Raw genomic sequence first — 23,860 nt, 5'->3', positions numbered from 1 at the left:
GCACACAAGCCCTTTTTCTGTGAAAGATTCTGCATCACGGGAGATGGGAGATACAGTCATACCTCGGGTTAAAGACACTTCAGGTTGAGTGTTTTCAGGTTGCGTCCCAGGGCGACCTGGAAGTAACGGAACGGGTTACTTCCGGGTTTCGCTGCTCACGCATGTGCAGACGCTCAAAATGACATCACACGCATGCGCAGAAGCGGCGAATCGCAACCCGTGCACATGCGCAGACGCAGGTTGCGTTCTGCGCAGGTTGCAAACGGGGCTCTGGAACGGATCCCGTTCACAACCAGAGGTACCACTGTACTTGCACAGTTGAAACTCCCTTCTTCAGACTCCTCCCCAACCCCACACTCACTGTGGGAATGGGAGAGTGAAGGGGATGCAAAGAGTTCAGGAAGCAGGACCACACTCTGGCCATGACACAACTAAGGGGAGGGTGCCTGACCAGAGTTATGAAGGTGCCTTCATGCATTCTAATAAACGTGCATAGGTCAAGGGCTGCAGCTTATTGCTCCCATGTACGTATTAATGTCCAAAAAGGAACAATGCACACGCATGCATGTGCGCACGCGCACGCGCACACACACACTCTGCAGATGCTCCTCTCCCTATTCCTAAGAAGAGCAGGCTGCGTAAGGCAACTCATCAGTGAGAGGGAGGTTCTCTGGATGTGCTCACACACACAACTGTCTTTATTACTGCTTCATATTATTTCGGGGTTGACCTCAGGCATCAAAAATGCCAAGTCTCAACGTTCGACACATGAACCATGAGTCAGAGGCTGTTGCTGCAGGATTATGGATCTTGCAAAGACCTCTTGGCACTGGACAAACAGCTAAGAGCAGCAATTAACAGACAAGCTGAAGGAAAGAAAAACAATGGGATCTGGAAAATTGCTGGATGAAGCTGCTTTGAGGTAAGGAATGAGCTTCATAGACTGCAGTGTCAATGGCAGCAAACAAATGGGCCAAGCTACCAGAAAGAAAGAAGTTAAATCTGTGCATTTGCACGTAACATTTATTGCTTTGCTGCCCATTAAAAAAAAGTGCAGTTGCCCACCAGGAAGATTTTCCCAGAACTCTCTCAGCCCCAATAATTACCCTCTTTCCACTAGGAATGTATCACGCCAAACTTTGGTTTTCTTGTTTGTTCGAAACCTGAAATCAAAATAATAATATTTACTGTTGGCCTCTATGACTATGTTTGTCTAGGCAATTAAAGGTGAACTATTTATTTTCCCTCCAAACCAACTAGCTGCCCACATGTTCCCACAGTTTTAGAAATGTGTTCTTTAAAATAGTTTTAAGCTGGGAAAGCAGAGGCCGACTTCACTAGTTTTACCACAGTTCGTTTTCTATCTGCTTATTGATTTACTCAGGCATTCGCTACCAGACAGCCTTCAAGAAAGAGCTTTAACTCACCTGTTTCCTGCTTTTTCAAGGTCCAGCAGTTTTAGAATAGATTTGCCATCCATATCGGGAGGCGTGTCAAGTCCTGCAATATCCAAAACTGTTGGAGCAAGGTCAATATTCAGTACTAACTGAGATATTCTGCAAAATTACAAGAAAAGGTCAGAGTTATATTAGGCACGTTGGAAGCAACCTTTCACATCCTTGTAAAATTTGAACGGCAATTACTTCCAGTGTAGTACTTTGATGTCAAACTGTATATAATAGGAGTGGAATCTAAAAGTTCCCCTTCCAGAACTGTGCAATTAGCAGGAACATGCTAATACTGTATCAAGACATTTTTTTAATATGAGTCTAAGTTAAGCAGTGATATGAAGCAGACATTCTTCTCTTGCCAGTAGACTCATCACAAAATCTATATTTATGTAGCCTGCTACGCCACCATGAGTACAGTGGTGCCTTGCAAGACGAAATTAATTCGTTCCGCAAGTTTTTTTCTTCTTGCGAATTTTTCGTCTTGCGAAGCACGGTTTCCCATAGGAATGCATTGAAAATCAATTAATGCCTTCCTATGGAGACCGCTTGCCAGGCTGGCGGTGCGGAGAAGGGCTTTTCTCCCCACCGCAAGCCTTCAAGACAGGTACGGGAACAGAGGGGAAGGCGCGCAGCGCTTCTCCTCTGTTCCCGGGGCTTGCGGTGGGAGGAGGGTTTTTCCTCCCCACCGCCAACATTCAGAACAGCATTCTGAATGTTGGCGGTGGGAAGGAAAACCCTCCTCCCACCGCAAGTCTTCAGGACAGCCATCCGAAGGCTGGCGCGGGGAGAAGGTCTCTCCGCCCCACCGCCAGCCTTCGTAGGAGGTCCGAGGACAGTGGGGAAGACGCGCTGCGCTTCCCCGCTGTCCTGGAGATTTCCCTATGGGCTTTCGTCTTGCAAAGGAAGCCCATAGGGAAATTCGTTTTGCGAAGCGCATCGAAAAACGGAAAACCCTTTCGTCTAGCGGGTTTTTCGTCTTGCGAGGCGTTCGTCTTGCGGGGCACCACTGTACAATATATCTTCATATGACCTTAATAACTCTTTAGCAGCAAGCCACAAAAGAAGAACTGCACAGGGCTATAATAAAACAATGAAGGAGCTCCATTATACCTTTAGCAAGTGCTTCCCCCCCTCTATATATATGTAAAGGGGAGGGGGCAGGTTTGATCTTCATAGCCAATGCTTTGCAATAATCTTGTTGAAATAAAAACCAGCCACTTAAGAATGACAATCAAATGTGCTTACAAATATTTTACATTAGGTACAACAGCTGTGCTGCAGACATAGGAGAACGTACACTGATCCCGGCTCTACACTTGGACCACGAATAAAGAAAGGGACGCGGATGTCAAAGTCATATGGCATTGACTTCCCTTTGACCAGTCCAAACTGCCCAATATGGTAACCATGGTCAGCAGTGTAAATAATGTAGGTATTCTCCAGTTCTCCAGTCTCCACTAGCATGTGATATAACTGAAACAGAATAAATAGAAAAGTAAATATGGAAAAAATGCTAAGTCAAATCTATCACACACACAGCAGGCCTATACAAGCGAATATATGCAAACGATCTTATACGGTTGCATTTCGGTGTTGAACCAAAAACACCAAGTCAGCAACTTTTCATATTGTAGTTTATTAGGGTTTTTGAGAGAGCTTGTGGGTTTCACACAATGTATGTCCACTGCAAATATCCTGTACAGTGGGTGACCACTGTTGGTTGTAACCGTATCTGTCTCAATAGCAGAGGATGGACAAAGGCAGTTGTAAATCATTTACTGAAAAGTCTTCCTCTCGTGTGGTTATGGAGCCACATGGATATGTCTTAGACCATTATTCCTTCTAAGAGTACCCAGTATCCTCTACTCTAGATGAGAGGTAGCTCATCAAGGCCTCAAGTGAAGATCTTTCCCAGACCTTCCATTAGAGATTTCCTATCCACAAAGATGCCAGGGAACCTTCTACCTGCCTACCATGTGCTGTACCAAAAACAGAGAGCAACATTATAGTGAGTGTTTCACAGAAATGGTGCCTGCAGAATGAATTGCTCCAGAAGATTCAACTAATGGGTTGGATTTGTAGACACTTCTGCCAATAGATATAGCTCCTCTGGATCCAAACAAATGAGCTCAACCACATGGTATATATCTTTATATTCTCTCCATTTGCTAAATCCAATTCAGTCTTTTCCTATCAAAAATGGAATTACTTTTTGCCACATTTAACAATAGAAAAGGACTTCTTATGGCAGTGGTGCATGGTTATAGATGTGCAATTCATATATTTGTCCAAGGAACTCTAAGGCAAGTAATATCTGTATCCAAAGCAGCCTTCTCACCATTCCAGAGGAGTAAATCTCCTTTAGAGAAAAGGTCATAGTCAAGTTAAGAAAATAACCTACAGAACACAAATTAAAACGCAGCCTAACTCTGCCAAACTGCTGAAAGATTTCCTGGATACGGTTGCTTCTTCAGAATTGCTTGTTAGTGTTATAAATAATACCACATCATTCTATGCCATTTCCCCTCGTACAAAGAGCTGCAGAATTCTGGGCAGACATCTCCTTTAGGATAGGAAAGACCTATCTCTTCCTCACCCACTTTGTTCCTCTCCCTTTCAACAGAGAAGTATGAACCGGGGAAAGAAAGAGGGGGAAGTGCCTCTTTGGGGTTAACACCAATGTGGGAAATACTGTATTCTGGGAAGGGATTCATTATCCTGCTAACTTCTTCTTCTTCTTTCTCCTTTGGCGATCACTCGTAGCCGAGTAAGATTGCCTTCCATGAACACAATATTACTAAGAGGCTCATGACAGCAGCAGGATTAAAGAGAGTAGAAGGCTAAAAAAATTGTTTTCAGGATTTTCATTTTGCTCACCCTTTCCATGGAGTCATCAACTGACAGCAAAGTTTGAAGTCGTTTGCGCTGCAAGGTATTTGTGAATTCCATGTGGATAGGAAGCATGGGACCTGTATATTGCATGATCCAATGCTTATCCATATTTGGTGCATAGTTGTAACTGGGAGTTCTAAAGAGAGAGAGAGAGAGAGAGAGAGAGAGAGAGAGAGAGAGAGAGAGAGAGAGGATAGTTTAGAAGCTTCCAAAGTTCATTTCTCTTGTTAATACCTGCACCCTTTGCCTGATTTGATATGATTTGTATGCTTAGCATAACAGGATCTTTGAAAAAAAATGTGATAAAAGAAAATACATTTTCATAAATCAAGAGGTAAGATTAAGCAATAGCAACTAAGCAAATCCAGCTGTATACACTGCAGATCTGGGATCTGACCCAGTTACAACTCCAGTATTCTCTGCATTAACTCTGAGATGTTTTCTGAAGCCCTTCATCACAATAAGCAGGTGTCTGGGAAAGAATACCCGGATCACACAAATTTTCATTTTCTTTTAACATGATTAGAAGATGGTGTCATATCCTATAACATACGTAATTGTGCTCCTCACATCTATGCGACTATTGTTCCTGTTTTTTTCCTTCTGCAGAGAAAAAATGTAGTCCAATGCTGAATAGCATTGAATGTGCTTACATTCCAACATGACACGGTCTTTTTGAACAGAAAGGTTTTGCTTGTACACCACCACCATTTCCTTTACATAGACAGATTTCTAAGTAATATCTTTACCTGCTTTGCTCCTACAACATATTTTTGTATTCATTTCTACATTAAATCTGAGGCAGGAGAGCCCCCAAATCAAAATGATCTTGAATCTTGGAAAGACAGAGGCCTTAGGGGGTGGGTGGTTCTTGCGGTGGGAGACAGATCAACTGCCCAGTGGCGGAGCTTCATGCTCCAGAACCGGGGGGCGGAGAGCAGGCGGGAGCAGGGCTGGTGTGCACCCTGGGGGTGGGGTGCACTGCCCACAGGGGCAGGGCATGCATCCTGGGGGCGGAGCATGCCACCTGCAGGGGCGGGGTGCCCAGCGCAGGCGGGGGGCAGCTACGATGGCACCCTGCCGGAATCACGTTGCCGGGAGCAGTGCGCTCCTCCCGCACTCCTCTTCCTCCACCAGTGCAACTGCCTATGCTGGATGTGATTGTACTCTCTGTGAAGGAGCTGCTACCCAGGGTCCAGGCTCCATCTGTGATCTAAAAAGAAGTGTTTGCACATGCAGAAAGCAAGCCAGATTCTTGACTATGACATTACTCTTATAATTGCGTTCCCAACCTTTAATAAACACATCTGCTCCCTTCATTAAGCCTTCTATGTTTATAATCCAGAGAGATTCTTTAGAGACATTGAAAGTTCTGCATAAAAAGAAAAAGAATGGAAGTTCTGCATGAGCTCAGCAGGATGTTGTCCTTCTTTTGCACCGAAGAGCAAACCCACACAACACTGTTGCATCCCAGATTTCAAAAGCAGTTTGCCATGCAGCATGGGAAGGTTGAGGGAGACACTGTAGTTCAGACACCCACAAAGCTTAATGGGGCATCTGGAGCTAGTAATGGATTTCAAAACGCCCCTCTAGAGACCAAATTGACCTAGTCAGGATTTCATTGACCTGGGACTCATGCATAGGATCATACCCAGCATCAAGCTAAAAATCATTAGCACCTGAAGCTGGTTTGTAAGTTATCTGTTCAGTGCAATCCTGCACATTTCTACTTAGAAGCAAGTTCCACTGAGATCCATCGGTAGTATAGGATTGAAGTCTGAATGAAGTGATTCTAAACTGGGATGCATTTCCCATAAACAACCTACGAGGGCTAGAATGTACACTCGATTGTCCAAACATCACATTCCACTTTCTATTAGCAGTTTTGAGAAATGATTCATTCTAGATTAAGAAGCACTCCTAGCCTAGTGTCATGAGTGAAAACACCCTAAGAATAGTCTCTTAGGATCAGAAATACAGCCAACGGTATGATTTCACAGCGTTTCCAGAAACATCAAGGGACCAAAACTGAAAGTGATTAGTCCAAGAGGTTTCCATTACAGCAAGCACACATTTAAATATTCCACGAGAGGCAAAAGACACAGTAAGTTTCTCTCCGTGATTAAGCCCTGTCAAATAATGTTAAACTAGATGTAAGAATCTGCTTCAGACCAAATAGCTTAACCAATACAGCACACCGGAATCAGCAGTGATTCTCCAGAGACACTTATGCAGAGGCTTCTCTCAACACAAATACATGTTCAGTTTAAGAGGGAAACAGAATAATTAGCAAGTACCTGCTGTATCGTGGATCTAAGGGTGATTCCCAAGGGAAGAAAGAGCAATAACAGTCACATTCCTTATTAGACTCACTCACTTGATTTAGGCACTTATGACACCATTACACACCCACACCCACACATCCCTTTTCAAACAATTTCAGGGTATATTTCCCTAGCCAATGGCAATTCTCAAAATAGATTGTAGGCCTTGATCTTGCCTTCTGCAGACAATTTAAGAATGGGATTCTATGCTGAAATCCACTTGTTCTGGCAGAGCCCCACTGACTTAATCAGAGCTGTGCCAACAAAAACTTCACTTAGGATTACAGCCAGAACATACATTACATTGAATAACAATTCTTCAGTGGTTTTTCCTATTGCTTTGCCTCATACTTGTTCTTACACTTTAATGTATGTTGCATGTTTTCACTTGGCTGCCTTTGAAAAATCACCTGCACCTCACATAACTAGATGTATTTGCACGTTATACACACTGATAAAATCTCTGTGAAGCTTTTTTAAAAGTCTAAATACACATAAAACTAAATATTTCTCATACTGAACATTCCTAACACAGCAACTTCCTAACACAATTTTTTTAAATCCCCCTACCCACCCTCAAAAAAGGAGACCAGTGTCACTTGAGGAGCTAAATTTTACATTCAACCCGCACACCTAAATATGAGAAAGACTAAATTAAGCACCTTTCCTTCAGTGAGATCTTTAAAGGAGAAAATGACAGTCACTTCTTGAAAAAGAGACACAAGAAGTGTTGTTGCTGTTGTTGTTGTTGTTGCTGTTGTTGTTTACACTGCTATGTTGATACCTGGTAGGTATGTATTGTTTCCAAGAGAAATAATTTATGTTTGCTATGACTTGCAATACTGGCATGCCCTCAGGCAGCACCATGGCCCTGCTCTGTGGTGGGAGCCTCCTAATCCTGCACCGTTTTGACATTCCCATAATGTCCCAACATCACAAAAGTTAAGCACAAGTTTCTTTGCTTGGAAAAAAAGTCTAATTTGTCTCATCATTCAGGACAAAACAAGTTTCCAGAGCTGCCAGACACAAACCTCCTTAAAACACAAAGCTCAGTGGAAACCAAGTATTTGTAACTCTCCTAAGCCTATGACCCGGGGACGCGGGTGGCGCTGTGGGTAAAACCTCAGTGCCTAGGACTTGCCGATCGTATGGTCGGCGGTTCGAATCCCCGCGGCGGGGTGAGCTCCTGTCTTTCGGTCCCAGCTCCTGCCCACCTAGCAGTTCGAAAGCACCCTAAGTGCAAGTAGATAAATAGGTACCGCTCCAGCGGGAAGGTAAACGGCATTTCCGTGTGCTGCGCTGGTGCCGGCTCGCCAGAGCAGCTTCGTCACGCTGGCCACATGACCCGGAAGTGTCTCCGGACAGCGCTGGCCCCCGGCCTCTTAAGTGAGATGGGCGCACAACCCTAGAGTCGGACACGACTGGCCCGTAGGGGCAGGGGTACCTTTACCTTTAAGCCTATGATCAGAAGTGTCCCTTTGTGTTATCCTGCTTTCTCCTGCTCAAATTCCTCTCTCTTTCCTTTTGCAGCATTCAGGGCGGCTACAGTTATGTGTGTGCCATGTTTAATGCTCACAGTGTCTTGCTTCAGGTCACTGTAGGAAATTTGCTTCTAACCACAGGTTAAACTCTGGTTTGAATTCACCTCCAGGATAAACCTATGCATGCAATAAGATGAGGGCGCAGAATTCTGAAGCGATAAAGTGAACTGTACCACTTCAAACTACATGAGTGCGCAATTCTGAAAGCATTTTTTTTTTAAAAAAAGAAGCTTCCTACAAAGTGGAAAAACCCCTATAACATCAAAGAGAAATTATCAACCCGCTCTCTTGTTGTGCCAGTTTCCACTGGCAGGGAGATTTCAAAACATAATTAGCATTTCTAAAAGTGATTCACAGCTACAACCTAAAACTATACAATCCATTCTTCCACCTCAGGTGGTACCACTATTGAAAGTTAACGGCAGATCGGATGGTGCCTAGCAGCAAATGCTTGCTCATTCTTGCTAAAATCAGTTGTCACACATTAAAATGTACAGTAGGATTAAATGCCAAAGGGTAACTTCTGTTGAACATCATACAGGAAGCTTAAAAGCCTCTGATACCACCCCCTTAAATACATGCAGAAAGTCCTATGTTCTTCAATCCTTGGCATCTTCAGTTAAAAGGCTTGGGTGGGAGACGTTTCCCTGAGACCCTGGATAGCAGCTTCTGCTAGTCAGATTAGACAGCCCTGGCCTAGATGGACAAATAAGCAGCCCTGGTATAAAGGCAGCATCCTATGTCCCTAAGAAAGAACATACAATAATAATCAAATGCACAGGGAAGGGGAAGCCTTCCTGCTCTGCACCTGTGACACCAAGGTCACAGAAACTATTATCAGGCCGGGAAAGGAACCTGGACACTAGTTTCCAGCCAGATGATAACATATCAGCCACTGTCTTCTGAGCTGTAAAGCAATGCACAAACATGCAGACTCCCACGAGCTGCAGCATGTGAAATGGCCGTCTGTACAATTGCATGGTGCCTTGGGGTAGACTCACACTATCCTTTTGAAGCCTATCCAATGCACACTGATAAAGCACATGACTTCCTCCACAGAATCCTGGGAACCATAGCCCCAGCACCCTTAACAAACTACAGTTCCCGGGAAACCATGAATTTTAAGTATGCTTTAAATATATACTGTGGATCTGCACGTGCATTTACCCTAGAGACAAAAGGCACCCACCATTCATTTAAACATCTATAATCCTATACAGTGGTGCCTTGGCGCAGCTTCCGATTGGCTGCAGGAGCTTCCTGCACTTAGTCGGAAGCCGCAGAAGCCATGTCAGATGTTTGGCTTCTGGAAAACGTTCGCAAACCGGAACACTTATTTCAGAGTTTGCGGCATTCAGGAGCCGGTTTGCTTGACAACTAAGCTGTTTGGGAACCAAGGTACTACTGTACACATATTCTTAGATTAAAAATTATAATAGAGTGCAATGGTGCTTACTCCAGAAGTGTGCGTAAGTTAGCAGCCCATCTACAGCCCATCTATCTGACGGACCAGGGCAGAAAAATAGGAAGAGAACCTGCAAAATAGCGGAAACATTTGGTACATATCACCCTACACAGAAGCCTCCGAGGTTCTCCTATAGTCACCAAAGAGGCAGAGACCTCCAACAGATACAATCTCTGCAAAGAAAACCATGAGCTGTCATCCTGACATCTAGCGGCATGATTAAGAAAAAGCCCCCCTGATTCAGTCTAAACAGCAATGTCATGTTTTATGCAGGGGCATTTAAGCAGCAGTCAAATCATCAGCATAGTCATGGTGCAATGTTTAACTTACATGTGCTGGGAAGCATTTGGATAGAGCTCAGAGAACTGTGGCGCAGAGTCTTCAGGGCCATGGGGAGCCGCGTGACTGATCACCATCATTATAGGTCTATGGGGATACATCCTCTTAGACGTTTTGAAATAATTAATGCTGTCATTAGTGATCAAATCTGTGAAATAGTCCTGAAACAAACATTCAACACAAAAACAAGAATTGCCAAGTGCATCGCTTATACCAGACCATATCGCAGTGCTTCATTCTGCTAGGGTGAGCTATGAAACAAACGCAATTTCTCTCAGGCTCCAGTTTCAAAAGCTGGGCTAAAGATGCAGACACAATTCCCAAAGACCAGAATTACAATTCCGTTCCAAAGTCAAGTCTGTGCCCAGATGAACAGCTGTGTTCTGGGAAGGATTAACAAACAGGATAGCAAGGGAGAACGGAGGCAAAAGGTGTCAAGGCAAAGCAAGAACAGAGGAAAGGGTGGATTAAGACAGTAAATTCAGAGACAAGGAAGGAACTGAACACAGGTCTTTCTGACCCAATCACAATACAATGATTCGGTACTGCAATAATGCACAAACAGAATACACTTTGTCTATTTTATATACAATTTTTTTTAAGGTTATTACTTGCCCTTTTCAAAATGGCCTAGTTCAGATGTAGCCATAGTTTAGTGTGACAAGAACAAGTCACAGTGACTCATACACTCCCCCTTCCTTTGGTGCAGCTGCAAGGAATTTCCCATTTACCATAGTTTAGTTTGTCCAAACTGACATACAGTGATTGTTAGGCACAGTTGTTTAAACAAATGCTAGCCATACTCAGAGTAGACTCACTGAAGTAAATGAACGTGACTAAGTTAAGATTCACTTCATTTCAATGGACTTACTCTGAGTTGGACTAGCATTGGACACAACCCATAGCTAACAGTAAACAAGTCTGCTGATCTGCATAACAAGCTGTGTTTAATGGGAAAGAGAAAATGCCTCTTTCCAGCCAGAAACACGGTCAGATGGGCGGTGTATTATTATTATTATTATTATTATTATTATTATTATTATTATTGACAACTGCACCACAGAAAGGAATTGGGGAAGTGCATGAGACCAAGGCTTGCAGAATATTGCTCTCAACACAATAAACAGTGATTTTGTGGAACTGCCCAAATGCAACCACTGGCTGAAAGCTGCCACTGAAAATGGCAAACCACGATATGGCAACATAATGAGTTTACGAAAGAAGTGAGATCTAAACCAGGAATATCCACCTAGATCAGGCTTCTTCAGCCTCGGCCCTCCAGATGTTTTGAAACTACAATTCCCATCATCCCTCACCACTGGTCCTGCTAGCTAGGGATCGTGGGAGTTGTAGGCCAAAAACATCTGGAGGGTCGAGTTTGAGGAAGCCTGACCTAGATCATAGCTCAGACTCACAAGTCATGCTATCTGTGTTCTTGTTACAATAAGAATCATCCTGCTCATTTCTTAAGAGCTGTTGAAGTTCTCCTCCAATTGCCTTCTCTGGCAGAAGAGCATTATTTGGCCACAGGAGATGGCTCTTTCAGTATTAACACCTTGACTTTAGAATGCCCTCTTAGAGAGGCTTGCCTGGCACCCACACTGCAATCATTTTGGTGCAAGGTTAAAACATTTTAATTCATACTGTCATTTAACATTGTCTAAGCCATCTCATTCATAATGGTTTTAATTGCTTATTTGTGTACTTACTTACTTACACACACAGTGTTTGCATGCTGCCCTAGAATCAGAATCAGATGAAGAGCAACTTATAAAATATTTTAAATAAATGTGCACGAACACATCTAACCATCAGTGAGTCTTCTTTTTAAATTGCATAGTTTAGAGCAGCAGTGCAGCTGCTATTGTCAAAGTAGCCCCTTGCCAACCCCCAACCAACAACACCACTCCTAGCTTAATGGAGAGCCAAGGTAGTAAAGTGAAAATCTGCAAGAAAGAGGAAGGAACAAAAAATGTAAAGACGAAAACTCAATAATTAAGCCACCTGCCAACTCTAAGCATTCCATTTTTGGCCCAACGAATGGGTGTGAGCTCCAGAGAAGAGTTCCAAGACAATGTGTGCAGCTTCAAACACTTCCAGGCACGACTAATCAATCAAACAATGTGGATACAAATTCCTGAACAGCTGCAAAAGCAAACACTGAAAGGAGGCCGAGTGCATTTTGCACAACACTGTTGGGGCAACCCGAACAGCTGTGATAAGTTTCACCCCATCGCAAAGAACCTACAAATTAACTGACCCCATGGAACTCCCCAAATAACTCCTCAAACTTCAAAATATGGTTGAGGAGTAGCTATACAGTATTTAAAGGGGAAATTCACTGAAGGTATTCTACCCCAATTTCCAGCTAACATCTTCTCGCACCTGAAGCTCAACCAGCTTTTTGAGTTCAAGGGTGTTTTAAAAATGCAATAATATCCTTAAAGTATTTAATAAACACATGTACTACTTTTCTATAGAAAAAAACTCTGAAGAGTATCAGAGAACACAAATCCTAATTAAATCACATTTAAGTTGAGGGGGGTAGGATCCATTACAAATTCACAGCAGCACTGAATGGGCTTTTCCGTTCCGCAGTTACATTTCAAAGGAGTTCTAACCCTACAGATCAGAACACAAGATTTAAGGCCATGGGTGGGCAGAAAACGAGAGATCTTGAACATAACATTAATTCTTCTAGCATGATGAAAAAAAGGGGAGTTTTACAGATAACACCTCATACTATGGAAACATGTCTGTGCAATACCTTTGCATAATCAAAGCCGTGCTTCTCTTTGAGGCCATTGCGACAAATAGTATAGTTATAGAAACGAGAGTTCTTGATTAATCCAACCCACTCTCGCCAGCCAGGAGGAATGTAGCTGCCATTGTATTCATTGAGGTATTTCCCGAAAAAAGCTGTGAAAAGAGAAAGAGGAAATGTAGGTTTGGTCGCACTCCTGGGCATGATCCTTGGTCTGGGCCACACCCAAAATCCATGGATAAACAGACATTTGTATTTATTTATTTATTTTTCAAAGCAGTTTACAAACAGAAGTACAGTAGAAATACCAGGAAGTGCAGTTGATTGTCAGAATATGTTGATTAATTTACAGCAAACAATTGTTTGTTTTCAAAGCCCACAGCTAGAAACCATATGTTTGAAGTATTATATCTTTAACTACACCTTTGTTAATTTAAGTAAGTGATGGGGAACCTCAGGCCCAGCGACCAAACGGGACCCTTCAGACCTCTCTATTTATTTTATATTTCTTTATTACATTTTTATACCACTTTTATCTTCCAAGGATCTCAAGGTGGTACACATGGTTCTCTTCCTCCCCATTTTATCCTCACAACAACCCTGTGAGGTAGGTTAGGCTAAGGCAGGCATGTCCAAAGTCCATTTCTGGGGCCTAATTTGGCCCACCGGTCGAAATTATATGTCCTGGGGTAAAATCCTAAAAAAAGCTCATCAACTTCAATTCTAAAAAGCTCAACAACTTTGGGGTAAGATTGTAAAAAGAAGAAGAAGCAGCAGCAGCTCAACAACTTCAATCCTAAAAATGCTGAAAAACTTTGGTTGGCCCTCGTGCACATTCACGTCATCAAATCTGGCCCTCTTTGAAAAAAGTTTGAGCACCCCTGGGCTAAGGGATGGTGCCTGGCCCAAGGTCACCCAGTGAGCTTGATGGTGGAGTGGGGATTTGAACCCACACCTCCCAGGTCCTAGTCCAACACTCTAACCATTATGCCACACTGGGTCTCTACCTGGCACCCAAAACAATCCCCTCTCTTTAGGCCTCAATCCTTAGTAGCCCTACTTTGCACCTTCCTTGTGTGCCTGCCTGGAATATATCATTGAATTCTGACAATGCTTCTTGTTTGCCTAGATGGAGGATAGAGATGATTACATGAGTCTATGCAGAAACTAGCCCACTGTACAAAGGTAAAAATAATGTTCATTGCTCTGCCCACTTTTGCCTCTAGCTCCGCCTACCACAGGCATGTGGCCTTCGGTAGATTGCCCTTCCGGATGAAAAAGCTTCTCCACTCCCGATATAAGTCCCTATTAACATAATTCATTGTCAGACAGGTAGGTGAGCAGGTGGCCTCAAAACTTCATATTTAGGTGACATGGTCCAGACCTATTAAGGGCACTTTTATAGAGCTAACTGGAACTTTCCAAGGTTACTGCTATAGGTTTCCCAGCTCAGAAGTGTTTAAGAGCAGAAAGAGAGTTCAGCTACTGCCAGAGTATTGAGACAGGAATTCCTCATAGCGCTGCTCTTCTAATGACTTTCCATGCGCAGACACAGTGATTCTCAGATTTCATCCACTTCCTGATTTGCCTAAGTGGCTGTAGCTTTAATTACCAGATGGAGGGAAATGAAACAAAACCACCTCGTCTTTTCAAACAGCCATTAATCTGGTGTTAATTCAATGAACCATATTCTTCTAGAGCTAAGCAAACATGGGGACATTTTCCTTCCAAACAGCAGATACCAGATTAGCCTGGGGAAATCTAGGTTCAAAGCTGTAAGATCATAAGAACAGCCTGCTAGATCAGGCCAATGGCCCATCTAGTCCAGCGTCCTGTTCTCACAGTGGCCAACCAGATGCCTGTGGGAAACCAGTGAGCCAAACATGAGCACAAGAGCATTCACCCCTCCCATGGTTTCCATCAGAAGCTGTCTCCAATTGTGGAAATAGTGCATAGCCTTCCTGGTTAGCAGCCATTGATAGTCTATTCCTCCATCCCTACAAAAATCTACCTTATAGCTGAAGATAAAGGAGTGGACCACGTTCACTGCCCTGATGGGACAAAAATAAGTAATACATACTCCCTTCAGGAAAGGTTGGGTTTGTTATGGACTGAAATCAGGACTTCCTGTCAAGACAAGTGGAGAAAAACTGATCCTAGCATAAAAACAAAATCATCATCATGATGTGATGGGGTTACCAATATACCACATTTTTCACTCTATAAGACGCACATTTTCCCCTCCAAAAATTAAGGGGAAATGTGTGTGCGTCTTATGGAGCGAATGCAGGCTCCTTGGCTTTAGTGATAACAACGCAAAGCTTCCGAAGTGCAGTGGGAGTGTTCTCACCGCACTCCAGAAGCTTCGTGTTGCTTTCGCTCAAGCCCGGAGAGCGAGAGGGGTTGGTGCACACAGACCCCTCTGACTCTCCAGGCTTCAAAGATAGCTGCCAGAAGCCTCCGGAGCGCGGCGGGAGCTCCCGCTGCGCTCTGGAGGCTTCAGGTTCCTTTCGCTGAAGCCTGGAGAGCAAGACTCCCGCCGCGCTCCAGAGGCTTCAGGCGGCTATCGCGCTCCGGAGGCTTCAGTGGAAGGCAATCCAAAGCCTGCGGAGTGCGTCGGGAGCTCCCGCCGCGCTCCGGAGGCTTCAGGCGGCTATCTGGAAAGCGAGAGGGGTCGGTACTCTGGAGGCTTCGGGTTCCTTTCGCTGAAGCCAGGAGAGTCTTGCTCTCCAGGCTTCAGCGAAAGGAACTCGAAGGCGAAAGGAACCCGAGGCTATCTGGAGAGCGAGAGGGGTCGGTGCACACCGACCCCTCTCGTTCTCCAGGCTTCAAAGATAGCTGCCTGAAGCCTCCGGAGCGCAGCGGGAGCTTTGGGTTCCTTTCACTGAAGGGTAGGTGCCCCTTCAGCTAAGGCGCAGCACCCCTTCAGCTAAGCGGGAGGAGAAATGGAAGGGGCTCCGTTTCTCCTGCCACTTCGCTGAAGGGGCGCTGCGCAGAGAGGGGTTCTCCCCCTCTAAAACAAGGTGTGTCCTATGGTCGGGTGCGTCCTATAGAGCGAAAAATACGGTAAAAATAATTTTTTGAACCAAAACAAAATGCCAAGTACTTAATTGTCAGGACAAAACACCTTTGTTCTTTAAATTCCTGATTATTTCTCTTGCCCTTTTGTACTGCACAAACCACTTTGATTTCTTTCTTTATTCTCATCATATCCAGTACAATAAGAATCTTTTTTTCCTACTATACTGCAAGGGTGGCCAGCACTGTGGAGGCCATGCAGCCGCCCTCCCAGCACAGGCATTGGTGCCACATATTGAAACATGGCTGGAGTGGGAGAAAGTGGCAGCCAGGTTGGGGCAGTGTGGAACTGATCCATCCATAAGAGGGTGATCTGTAAATATTTTCACAAATAAATAAATGTTGTACAGCAAATCAATAATGATGTAAAGACAGCCATCCTTTTACTTAAATGAAAAAGAAAGTTACTTTCCCACTAGATAGCTTAAAAACAGGTAATAATGCACAGGACAGTGTACGAGTGCCTTGTGAGCAATAGGCCTAACCAGCATCCTGCATTGGGCTTTGAAATTTTCCACATTTGTAGTATAGTATTCTCTTTTGTTTTTCCCCCCTTCTTTTACACTTGGCTCATTAAAACAAACAAAACCCTATCTATATGCTCCAACCGGTTGCAACTGTGAAGCTTTTTTCCTTGCTCATGTCTGAAATCTATTCATGATAGCCACAGGCAACATACATATTTAGAAACAGAAGCAGTGAGAATTAGGAAGCCATTTCTGTTTGTATAATTAATAAAATACGAAGTACAGCTGAGTGAATAAAATGTCTCATTAAAAAGTAATACCATTTCAGGGAACATCTTTTCATTATTGTATCTAATGGTGCCCACAGGGATAATAGCAAAGATAAATGTAGATTTTTGCATTTTAATGAGACAGATTTTATCTGCAATACTGGCAGTTTTGCTAACTGTTCCCAGGACACAGTGCCATTGTTTAAGCACATGTAACATACTTTGCCAGCTCAGAATAATGGCAGTCTCTTTGACTATGCATAATTGAGCTTGTGTAAACAGCAATCCTTCTCAAGGTGAACAATTATTATACTTGATACCCAGACAACTAAGAAGCATTTGGTGACAAATGAGGAATTGGTCAAGGAAGAATTACACTGCGCTTCCTTAAACTTGTTTGCTTACGTTTTCCTAAGCAGCTGATTGAGGAGTCTTAAAGGAAAGCATAAAATAAAATGGCATAGCTCAGTAATATCCTACATTTAGCAGGGCTGTCCCTATCATTAGGAAGGTACATCAGGTGACAGGGGCCGAGTGGTGATAACTGGTGGTGAGGTGTTTGAGGATAGAGCAGTGTGCCTTGCAGCCTGCACTGTGCTCCCTAATCTAGCCTGACGTCATGATATGTGGTGGATGACGCTGTCCCGGCACCAATGCTGAAAGACTGAACTGCAAGTTTGGGCAATTTCTGTATCTGGAACTAGGTGGAGGCAAGGTCTACTCTGAGTGGAACTTAGTTGGCTACAATCCTAGAGTTTTTAGACCTTTTTTTGTTTGTTTTAGCCGAGTCGTGGTTGCTTTTCCACGTAGTATGTTTCAAACGAAAGCTGACTTTCCAATGTCATTCCAGTGTCTGCACACACAAGCCGTCTGTGATAATGTGTCTGATTCCCCAGGAGACCCTTTAATTGCAACACTCCTAAACACCGGCCTGCAGTTCTCATAATTGCTTCAATCGCAGGCATACTCCTTTGAAACAAGTGCTTGTGTGTTTCTTTTTTACAGTGACTTGTAGAAGCCACTCCATACCCCCAAAACTCCCCAAGTTTGGCTTGCTCCAGCTATTTGCAGTGACATGACACAGGGGGGTTCCTCTCCCCAGGAACTGCCCGACTAATTTCAATGGAGTTATTGACGTAAAACCAGAGAACACAATGGGCTCTGGATCAAAACATGTCCTTGGGGTCCTGTTGTGGGTTTCCCACAGGATCTGGTTGGCCACCGGGAGAACAGGATGCTGGACTAGGTGAGCCACTGGCCTGATCCAGCAGGGTTCTTCTTACGTTCCTATGTTCACAGCAGTGCTCTCCCCTCTTGTGATTCTCAGCAACCAGGTAACGGAGAAAACAGAGCATACCAACAGAACAGAACAAACGCCAACGTCCTTCAAGAAGGAGGCATTCAGTACTTGAGAGACTATTTATGCCAAGTGGAGTTTATATAGCATAGCAACTGAATGTAGCTGTTGAGCGTATGTTAAGTTGAATAATGTAACTTGGGAGGGAAAGAGTATAATAGAGAAAGAGATGCAGGAGGACTGGGCAGTGCAGAGGAGTTGGTGCTCGTAGAATATCGGCTAAGAGACTGAGCTACAAGTCTCTGGTTTGACTCTCTCTTCTGCCATGAATTCAGTAGCTGGCCTTAGGCAAGTCACTCTATCTCAGTTGCCCACCTGCAACCCTTCCATGGTTGGGTTTGCTAAGCATTTTGAACTCTTTTAAGTACTATATGATGCTTGAGTAGACTACTACAACTTTGGTCAATGAAAGCAATTTTAGTGTTTCAGTTAAGTAAAAGCAATTATCCATAATCATCTGTGTATATACAGCTGCATGCCTGGTTGAGAGGTAGCCAATGGCTACCCTCCAGATGCTGGCAGTGCCATTGGCTGTGCTGGCTGGCTGGGACTGATAGGAACACCTATGTCCAGCTACGACTTTCTGGTAAGCTATGGCCATTCCTGGACCAAGATAGCCTTACTACAGTGTTCTATGCCCTAGAAATTTTACATCTTGATTACTGTAATAGTACTCTGCATGGAGGATGCATGGAGCATGCAGTTTTGCCAGTTATGGGCCTTTGATGCTGTTTTACACAATCTATTGGACAGATGATTAGCTGTATTATGTCACTGCTGTTTGGAGCTGATAACCTCGTTCCTGAGATTTTAATAGTATTGCTCTTTCAATAAACAACTCTGTGACTTTTTCAAAAAATGAAGAACAGCTTAATAATGAAATAACAAATAAAGTAGTCCAACACAATAAGGAAGCCACAGGTCCACCCCCTGTGCTTTTAAGTATACAAATATTTTCTCAACAAAAGTTATTGCAGTGAGGACAAAACCAAACTAAAATCTAATAGTGTTCTAGTAAGTAGTCCCCTGCATAAGTTGGCCTGCTTCATATGTTACAATGGGAACAATCTGTTATATTAATATGTAGTTTGTTTGTTTTATAATGGCAACAATCTGCTATATTAATAAGTGTTTTTCCACACAGGACATCATATGAAGATCCCATAACACTCAGGCCAGTTTAACCCATACAAGCAAAATGTCTTTCAGCCAAAATAAGACTTTTGCTAATGTGTTTACAATTGGCTTGAGCCACATTGGAGCCGATTTGCAAAGGGCTTCCCACATAGAAGGCATCTGCATGGTATTTCCCCCCCTCAGTGACAGCCATGAAGACAGCATAATGCATGAAACAGATCTCCAGTACAAAGTGAAGTTCTTCTATCATTATAAGTGTTATAAAATAAAAAAAGGCTCCATGCATCGTTTGTCAACAGTTATTCAGATCTGCCTTGGAAAAGTATTAAACTCCTTGTCGCAGGAAGGAAAAGCATGGAAGAAGAAGAAGAAGAAGAAGAAGAAGAAGAAGAGGAGGAGGAGGAGGAGGAGGAGGAAGAAGAGGAGGAGGAAGAAGAAGAAGAAGAAGAAGAAGAAGAAGAAGAAGAAGAAGAAGAAGAAGAAGTAGTAGTAGTAGTAGTAGTAGTAGTAGTAGTAGTAGTGGTGGTGGTGGTGGTGGTGTATGGACAGTTTCATCCCCACCCCCGGCTCAACAATTCACAGAAATTCCACTGGCAAAGTCAGTACAGTGGTACCTTGGGTTAAGTACTTAATTTGTTCCGGAGGTCCGTTCTTAACCTGAAACTGTTCTTAACTTGAAGCACCACTTTAGCTAATGGGGCCTCCTGCCGCTGGAGCACAATTTATGTTCTAATCCTGAAGCAAAGTTCTTAACCCAAGGTACTATTTCTGGGTTAGCGGAGTCTGTAACCTGAAGCATATGTAACCTGAAGCGTATGTAACCCGAGGTACCACTGTACAGGAGAACCCTTCTTAAACTTTCAAGTTAGGACATTTATTTTAGTCATGATAAAAAACACGTAAGGTAGTTACTGAGACTTAAACAAGTCAATTTCAGGAAGGGAATCAGACACTGCCGTCCAAAGAAATCTGTTCAGCCTGACCTGTTCACATCTTTCCACTGTTGCTTGTTACTGCCTTAAGAACATAAGAGGTACCTTGAAAGGTCAGACCAAAAGGTTGATATAGACTAGTAGTTCATTTCCAACAATGACCAGCCATATGCTTTTAAAAGCTTCCAGAAATCCATAAACGCAGCAGTCCTCAGAGGGATCCTGCCCCTGAACACAAACCTTTATCTGCCTACCATGGCAGGCTGATAGCAGGGATGGGGAACCTGTGGCCCTCTAGATGTAGTTGGACTTCAACGCCCATAAGCCACAGTCAGCATGCCCAATAGTCAGGAATGATGGGAGGTGTAGTTCAACAATATGTGGAGAGCCATGGGTTCCACATCCCTGGTTTAGGTCTCTCTCAAGCACTGCCATCTTCAAATATTGAAAGGGCTGTCACATGCAAGATGGAGCAAGCTTGCTTTCTCCTGCTCTCAAGCGTAGGACCTGAACCAATGGATTCAAGTTACAAGAAAGAAGATTCTGACTTAACATCAGGAATAACTTTCTGATGGTTAGGAGCTGTTCGACTGTGAAATGGACTACTTGGAAGGTAGTGGAGTCTCCTTCATTGGAGGCTTTTAAGCAGAGGTGGATGACCATCTGTTTATGCTTTAGTTGAGATTCCAGCATTGCAGGGGATTGGACTAGATGACCCTTGAGGTCCCCTGAAACTCTGCAATTCTATGATTCTATTATTTTAACTCAAACTGCTATGCATAGGTTCTCTCTGGTTTCCCATTTAAAGCAAAGGGACCCCTGACCATTAGGTCCAGTCGTGGCCGACTGGGGTTGAAGCGCTCATCTCGCTTTATTGGCCGAGGGAGCCAGCGTACAGCTTCCAGGTCATGTGGCCAGCATGACTAAGCCGCTTCTGGTGAACCAGAGCAGCGCATGGAAACGCCGTTTACCTTCCCGCTGGAGCAGTACCTATTTATCTACTTGCACTTTGACGTGCTTTCGAACTGGTAGGTTGGCAGGAGCTGGTACCGAGCAACTGGAGCTCACCCCATCGTGGGGATTCGAACCGCCGACCTTCTGATTGGCAAGTCCTAGGCTCTGTGGTTTAACCCACAGCGCCACCCGCGTCCCTGGTTTCCCATTTAGGCAGCAACAAGACCCAGCTCTTGTTTCAGCAAGGTTGCTGTGACACATGCCTTCCAACAATAACCATGATGGCGTTTTAAAGAACATCAATAAAAAGCAAGGTTATTTTTTAATCAAAGTTTTTAAAGGGGTGTATGTGTGGAATCTTACCAGTCCTATACCCAGTGTTGTTCAGATACACTGCAAAGGTACGTGGTTCATGCGTTGCTTGCCAGGAAGGAGAAGAACAATTTTCATTGTTGGTATAAACATTGTGGTTGTGAACATATTTTCCTGTCAACATCGAGGAACGAGATGGGCAGCACATTGGGGTCGTGACAAATGCATTGACAAAAGTGGCACCTCCATTTTCCATTATCTTCCTGGTTTTATTCATCACTTGCAAAGAACCTAAAAAACAAAAAAGAGCTGTATCAGGAGCTATAGCTTATTGGATATCAACAAACCCGGTTAGTACTCCTGCAGTGGGTTCACACATGTAGCATTACCTTCAAGAGCCATACATCCATGTGGATCATTCGTCTATAAATTTGCCGTTCTATTTTCAACTAAATTAAATGTTTTACTTCACCAAAGATATATGCCGCTACAAGGGTGCAAGCTGTGGTTGAAGAGGAGGTTTGTTCACAGAGGTTAAAGTTTCATTTTATGAAAACAAGATTTTAGCCTCCTGGAAGATACACAGAATTGGTTCACGCGTTGTGGAAAGCCATAGTTAAAAATAAGCTATGGCTTACTGCGAACAAGCAGCTTATTAATGCATACAGTTCTTCTCAATCATAACCTCTTTGCTCCTCCCCTTTTCAGCTGGAAAAGAACATACATCGGGGTTGGCTCAGCTTTGTGAGCAAATCAACACTCATGGTTTGCTTGAAAAGAAGGAAGCCATGACTGCTGGTTTGAACTAAAAGTTGAGTCAATGTGGTGGTTTGTTTCTTCCCCTTGGACGAAATTGTAGGAGTAGGGTGGCCCCCAGCTCCTCACAACATTGGGACATCACATGAGTGATGTAACCCTCTCCATCGTCCTCGCAAACTGGCACCTCTGATAGTAGACATCCCTATACCTATTGGGGTGCAAGGAAATTCTTGCTAAAATAGCATCCTTTAAGAGAACCATACCCCCCTCCCATCACACTCGCAAGCTGGTGCCTCTGATCCTAGGACTTCTTCTTCTTCTTTGGCAATCACTTGTAGCCAAGTAAGGTTGTCTTCCATGAACACAGTCTTAACAGTGACTCCGTAAGTGACTGTGGAGGCCAGTTCTGGATCCACACGTCCTTCCACAGTGGGGACAGAGGTTTCCAGGTGGGAGTTGATCAAGGTGAGGGTTTGCCAAATGTGCCTTCCTCTTAGCACGTTTCTCCCTTTCATCCTGAGTTTGAGCATCTTCGAAGTCTATGACACCTTTGGTAAAGGCTGTTCTCCAACTGGAGCGCTCGCAGGCCAGTGTTTCCCAATTGTCGGTGTTTATCCCACATTTTTTTTTTAGATTTGCCTTGAGAAAGTTTGCCCCAAGTAAGTACAACCTATTCTCCAGAATATTGTAGAAATAAAGTAGCATGCAACTGCATTCCTGAGAGGTCTTCTGTTGCAGCAATAAGACGTAACAGGCATAAAAGGGTCAACTTCAGTAATAGCCTGTATAGTATCATTGTCCAGCTTATTATAAAGATGTGCGCAAATTGTACGAAATTAGTAGTGTAAAAGTAATAGAATGTTGAATACACATTATGTATGGATATTGTGCATTATATAGTTTATTCACTAGGTGGCACTTGATATAATCCTATTTGGGTGGAGTCAGGGGTTTCCTATGGCTGTTCTCATTGGATAAAATCAGTAACAGTTCTTGTCTAGTGTCCCAAGTGGCTTCTCCTCTATGTTTCCATGATACAGTACTTCAAATGCTTAAATGCTGTTGGAAAATGGACCATTATTAGCAAAATTAGCTGCTGTTGACAGGCAGCTTCCTTCGTTTCGAAACATGACTTGCCGCACGCAATAACAGAAAGTGTTTCATTTAATCAGAGGTTGCTGAGTATTAACATATATTGATTCTGCAATGTACCTCTCAACAAAATGGGAATCAATTATCAAATGCAGTGAGAAAATTGATTCCCCTCCCCCTTGGAGCAGGATTTACAAATCTGTCAAGTAAGTATAATAACGTGCAGGAAAGGCAAATATGTTAAGGATCATTTACAGAGCAGAAAGTGATCTTTAAAAAACAACCAAAGACGACTGAGTGAAATTATGCAGTAAATTTCAACAGACTTACCCAGCTCCACGTCTTGGTCATCTGTGAGTACAAGGATAATGTTTGGCCTGATATTTTTCCGCTCCTGCTGTACGCGTCCTCTGAACCTTGGGGATTTGACAGTAGTACAGTGGCTTCTTAACAGCTCAGTGCCAAGCACAGTCCATATAAATGCAATGCAATAATGATTCATTGTATCTGTCCAATACTGCAGTTAAACCCTCGTGCAAATGCTTCTGTTCCTTAATTTTCAAGCTCTGGATAATGAAAGGGATAAAAAAGGGGGGTGGGGAGAGGAACGAATGAGAGAGAGAAAGAGAGAAACAAACCTAGTTTAAAGCTCAGCTTGCATTTGATTAAATATACATAAGACAGAACAGAAAACTGTTCTTATAGCTGGATGTTGCTTTTTGAAAAT

The 23,860-nt window shown here is 43.5% G+C and overlaps 1 protein-coding gene across 11 annotated transcripts in view; it reads right to left on the bottom strand.

Moving 5' to 3' along the window:
• SULF1 (sulfatase 1) overlaps positions 1 to 23,860 on the bottom strand; it is a 115,283-nt gene that overhangs the window by 26,647 nt on the left and 64,776 nt on the right. For 10 of the 11 annotated variants that reach the window (XM_083623233.1, XM_083623236.1, XM_083623234.1 and 7 more), the window contains exons 3-10: positions 23,464 to 23,699; positions 21,334 to 21,573; positions 12,780 to 12,931; positions 10,004 to 10,173; positions 4,329 to 4,479; positions 2,749 to 2,924; positions 1,428 to 1,556; positions 1,107 to 1,163 (exon numbers count right to left, since the gene is read on the bottom strand). In XM_083623233.1, the coding sequence (XP_083479359.1) occupies positions 1,107 to 1,163; positions 1,428 to 1,556; positions 2,749 to 2,924; positions 4,329 to 4,479; positions 10,004 to 10,173; positions 12,780 to 12,931; positions 21,334 to 21,573; positions 23,464 to 23,635 (1,247 nt within the window). In that variant the 5' untranslated portion in view covers positions 23,636 to 23,699. Of the gene's footprint in view, positions 1 to 1,106; positions 1,164 to 1,427; positions 1,557 to 2,748; positions 2,925 to 4,328; positions 4,480 to 10,003; positions 10,174 to 12,779; positions 12,932 to 13,843; positions 13,934 to 21,333; positions 21,574 to 23,463; positions 23,700 to 23,860 lie in introns of those variants that run through there. The other variant, XM_083623235.1, reaches the window with a different exon arrangement.

Source organism: Podarcis filfolensis, assembly GCF_964270895.1.
Source record: "Podarcis filfolensis genome assembly, chromosome: 7".
NCBI classification, from domain to species: Eukaryota; Metazoa; Chordata; class Lepidosauria; order Squamata; family Lacertidae; genus Podarcis; species Podarcis filfolensis.
The sequence above is the reverse complement of the archived record's forward strand: the minus strand, read 5'-3'. Positions and strand labels throughout refer to the sequence as shown.